Source organism: Rhagoletis pomonella, unplaced genomic scaffold (genome assembly GCF_013731165.1).
Source record: "Rhagoletis pomonella isolate Grant_MI unplaced genomic scaffold, Rhpom_1.0 Rhpom_scaffold_00003, whole genome shotgun sequence".
NCBI classification, from domain to species: domain Eukaryota; kingdom Metazoa; phylum Arthropoda; class Insecta; order Diptera; family Tephritidae; genus Rhagoletis; species Rhagoletis pomonella.
In genome coordinates, this window is record NW_023458557.1 from 17,767,571 (window position 1) to 17,772,822 (window position 5,252).

The window sequence follows — 5,252 nt, forward strand, 5'->3', positions numbered from 1 at the left end:
CAACAGCACAAAAATGCAGCCCTTAGACATCTAATATCCAGGCTTGAACGAACCCAATTGGAAAAAGAAGCTTACAGCAAAGAACTTAATACGATATGCGCAATCGGGGAAAATAACGGATACAGAAGGGGCGTAGTAAGCAAGATAAGAAGAGAAACAAAAACGAAGAAATCAAATAAGAAGGAAAATAATGAAAAGGCTTGGGCAGTCTTGACTTATACGGGCAAAACGTCATATAAATTGGCTAAGGTATTCCAAAAGTATAACATTAATACAGCATTTAGAACGAAGGACAATGTGGGGAGGATACTACGAAATAGTGGAAACGAGGAAGACCCACTAGACAAGCAAGGTGTATATAAGTTGACTTGCGAATGTCAACATAGTTACATAGGACAAACAGGGCGCAAGATAAAAACAAGATGTCGTGAACATATAAGGGACTACAACAAAAAATACTAAAGCCTTCTACCACACCGGAATCGAACTTCGCAAACCATATGGCAGAAAACCATTGTACGCCAATGAAAATAGGAAAGACAGCCAAATTGCTCCATGTACAGCACAAAGGACAACGCCTAAACGTATTAGAGAATATGGAGATATACAAACAAAAGACGTTCGTCGGAAAAAAAAATAAATGACCAAATAAACACCGCATCTGATATATTATTCGAACCACTCAGGCTACTATACGCAAAACAAAACAGATACCCTGCACCTACCATAAACAATGAAATGCAGGTCCAAACTATAGATACAAAGAGAAAGAAAATAACTGATTTTTACCTACCTGCGAATCCATGCAACAATTAATCAAAAAAGAGGTGAGCAGCTAATTTCTACCTGAGAATGTACACACAGAACTGAAATTACTGGTTGAACGAAAGAATATAATCCGCTGAGACGTGCCTAACTATGAACCAACGACGATTTAACACGGCTATAAATAGACAGACAAACAGAAACTATTCAGAACGAAAAATTACACTGAATATGGCACAACGCCGAAACCGGTTTGTCTCCAAACCAAATTTGACAAGGGATGACGGAAAATCGTTCCACATTACATCACAGTTATTTCTTGCTTACAATGTTGGTAAAATGAAGGATGTAATTAAGTAATTTAACAACTAATTCAGAATTTTTATTGTAATAATTTAAATTGCAAATTCAATTTTCACTGTATACATATAAATAGTTATTTCTTGCTTACAATGTTGGTAAAATCAAGGATGTAATTAAGTAATTTAACAATTTATTCAGAATTTTTATTGTAATAATTTAAATTGCAAATTTTATTTTTCGCTTTCCTTTTGCGAATCCTTCTGTTATCCTTTCAGTGTAAATTTCAATATCTAAGTGTTACGTGTAAAAGTGCTAGACCTATCAGTTTTTCTTCATTCATGGCACTACGCAACCAGGTTCTTAACCGGCGAAGGGTTGAAAAACTTCTTTCGGAAGTAGCATTATTAGCTGGAAGTGTGACCAGAATGCGAAGAAGTTTGTTAATCAATGGAAAAGCATATTCGTCGTATTTACCAAGAACTTCTGCTGCTGATTTTGGGAATGGCTTTTCGCTTTCCTTATTTGTCCATCGTTCCAACCACACTTTATACTCTCCTTCCAAATAAATACCGTCTTTTTCTAAGAAAAGTTCGCTTTCCAAGCGATTTTACGCGTTCGATAGCATTATTTTTTTCTTCAGGCGAATTATATTCCCCAATTTTAGATGGAAGTAATAAGTTCAAATCAAAAATGTTTAATGTCTCTTTTGGCAATCTTTCGCGGGATCGATCAGAAAAATGTGTGTCAGCATTTTCTCTATAATTTCGAAGAATATTCACATTGCCACTGACTGCTGCGCTAGCACGATTCAAGTCAAGCGAGGGCGCTTGGAGAAGTAAACTTTTAATTTTTAATTCAACTTTTTAATTTATATGTCGGGTTCTCCATAACTTTCGTTTATCGTTGACGCGTATATGCAGCGATTCGCTAGTGGCTACACTCTTTTCAACCAACGTTCACCTTTTGTTTCAAAAAACCAACTGTATCATCAAAACTCATTTTCCTTCATTCTAATCAAAAGCCTACTTTTTATATTTGGCTTCGCGTAGCCTACCAAGTTTTATTCTTTCAGCAAGTGTTTTCTTAAACAAGTGTTTTTCTAAACAAGTGTTTTCCTAAACAAGTGTACCACCTTTTTTTCGCTCAAGCAATACATCATTGCTTGGCATATACACACATCATATCTCCGACACGGCCATTCTGACAAGTCACACGTCCTCGTGTGATTCACGTACTCGACCAATCCTGACCCAACAAAGCAATTCATCCGATATTACCATTTTTATTATTATAATAATAATTTTATTTTTTTTTTATTAATTCACAAACAGGTTTATTTAATTTTATGGTCACAAAAATGATATGAAACTAAGTTTATGCATTGAAAGTATGGATTCATTAAATCAATTTAACTCAAAACTGAATACATGTGTCCTCTTCAACGTACATACTACTTTCCACGGCCATCCTGGCCTACCACACGTCCTCGTGTGGTACTCTTCACATTCTCTAATCGCTTCCATCCAGCTTTTAATCAACATCGTTCTAAAACTTAACCAGCGTTAGAACATTTTACAAATCATACCTTAAATGCTTCCATCCCAACACTAAGCCAGCGTTAGAGAACTCGTTTTCAACTCCACATCTATTAACAACTTCCATCCAGTGTTGATGCTTATATTACACTTGTAATATTCAATTTGTTCAATAACAATGTGACAACATGCATTCAGACTCAACTTAAAAAAAGGTAAATTATTAGGCTAAAATTTAGTATAAAAAAACATTCTTTACTCAGCATTAACCACATATAAATCAACTTCACCTTCAGGCATTTTGCGTAACCGGTCATGAGCATATTTATAAGTTCTTTTGGAGCTAGTATTCGAAATTACATATCAGTCACCATCTAAAATTTCAATAATTTTAAATGGTCCTTTATATTTAGGGTCTAGTTTTGTTTGATTTCGTTCCTCATTCTGAAGCAAAACGAAGTCACCAAGAGCAAACTTGTAAATTTTAGCTTTACTTTGATCAAATTTAGTTTTGTTATATTTAGCACTCTTTTCAATATTGGCTTTGGCCGCTTGTCTCAATGCGTCAATATCAACGTTTTGCTCAGTCCCATCAAATAAATTAAGGTCAAGGGGTCTAGCTACTTTACCAATCATCAACTCAAGAGGACTAGATTTTGTGACAATTCAAAGCTAACTGTACGTCAAGGAGTGCATCTTGCCATGAACTCTCCTTACTAGTTTCAACAGCCGTAAGCATATTCTTTAACGTACTCATTACGCGTTCAACTTGTCCATTGGACCTTGAACTACCTGTTGCTATTAAATGAAGGTTAATTCCATGCATTTTACAAAATTCACGGAACTCGGAACTAGCAAAACATCTTCCCTGATTCGCTATGATACGAACAGGAGCACCAAATAATGAAACAGAATATTTCACGGCACGAATACTACTGGCAGTATCGATGTGCGAAGTGTGGTACAAAGTCACAAACTTCGTGAATGCATCAACCAATACAAACACATACTCTTTCTTATCATTTTTCCCACTAAGCTTGCCTGTGGCATCTATATGTACTGTATGCCAAGGTATAGGAACTTTTGGTATAGGGTGAAGCTCAGCTTGTAACTTTCCCGAGTGTGATTTAGAAATCTTGCATGTAATGCAACTGTCAATAATTTTTTTTGTAAATTTTGTCATATTTTCAAACCAATATATTTCATACAATTTTTCAAGCGTTTTTTCCCATCCCAGATGCATCAATGATTTATGTGTTGTGTTTACCAAGGACCTACCGGTGCGACCGAGAGCGAGAGCATGGTTGCCTTGCAGGCCAGCGGAGCCAGAAAGGATCCTGCAAACCATAAGGCTCTATAACCCGGAGCTACCTACCGATAATTGGAAGGTGGTAAAAATTAACGAAAGCGGTAAAGCGACGATGCAGGTTGTCCTGCTTCTAAATAAGGACTCCATAGAGTTGTTGGAGCAAAAGAGCGGGGTCATACGTTACGGCTGTGACATGGCCAAAATTAAGGTCTACAGCAACGACGTAAACGCAGCGAAGAACCTGATCGCGGAGGTAGAGCCGGAAGAGGCCAACAGCGACGTGGAGATGGAGGAAGAATCCGAGCAGGTTGATCCGATGGACGACCTGACCGGGGGTTATGCCTCATCGACGTCTTCGCTGGGGGTCGGACGCATGCTTCGGCTTTATACGGAGGAGGAGTTGATCGAGATGTCGGAAGACGCGGTCAACTCCACCCTAATAGGCGACGTGGGCGATAACGGCCAAGAATGTGAAGGTACTGCAGATTAACCTTCACCACTGTAAAGCAGTTTCAGCTGCACTGCTGCTCCATCTAACAGCTAAAGGGGCAGCCGACATCGTCCTAATCCAAGAACCTTGGGTGGTGGGACAAAACATTTGTGGGCTGAAAGCGCCGGGCTACAGACTGGTAAGTGGAGCCTCAACGGGGAAACCAAGGACGTGCATAAGTATCACACTAAAGTGTCTCTTTCTTCCACAATTTAGCGACGAGGACACAACAGCGGTCAGTCTAAGTGCAAACGGACGACCAATTAAGATGGCATCCATGTACCTAGCGCACGACAAGGAGGTGCCAACTATCTGCATTAAAGACCTAGTGGCCAGCACGAGAGAGGCGCTAATTTTGGGAGGTGACGCGAATGCTCACCATCACACCTGGGGCAGCTCCGATGATAACGAACGGGGTGAGTCACTTTTTAATTTCATACTTAGTTCTAAGCTTGTTATTGCAAACAGGGGGAATGATCCCACTTTTATTACAAAATCCCGAAGGGAAGTTCTGGACGTTACCCTTATCTCTGAGAATGCGGAATGTCTGGTCGGGAAGTGGAAGGTGCTTGAGGAGCACTCCTTTTCCGACCACCGATATATCCAATTCGAGGTATTAGGGGAAACGCCCAAGGCTCCTCTAACTAGAAACTGGCGAAATGCCAACTGGCATAGGTATCGGAAAGGGCTGGATAGGCTTTTGCCACAAGATAGAGAGCCGGCTACTCCAGCAAACCTAGAGGAGCTGGAATATCTTGTCGACCATTTTACGGGGGCCTGCAGTAAGGCAATAGACATTGCATGCCCCAAAAAGCAGCACCGGGGTAGGAAAAAGCCACCCTGGTGGAAT

At 39.6% G+C, this 5,252-nt stretch overlaps 1 protein-coding gene across 1 annotated transcript; it reads left to right on the forward strand.

The window, feature by feature from the left end:
- Nucleotides 1-3,799: 3,799 nt before the first annotated feature.
- On the forward strand, nt 3,800-4,859 carry LOC118735046. The gene is made up of 2 exons (XM_036464637.1): nt 3,800-4,541; nt 4,619-4,859. The coding sequence occupies exon 1, from the start codon at nt 4,025-4,027 to the stop codon at nt 4,400-4,402; it is 378 nt and encodes a 125-aa protein (XP_036320530.1). The 5' UTR covers nt 3,800-4,024; the 3' UTR covers nt 4,403-4,541; nt 4,619-4,859.
- Nucleotides 4,860-5,252: the final 393 nt, after the last annotated feature.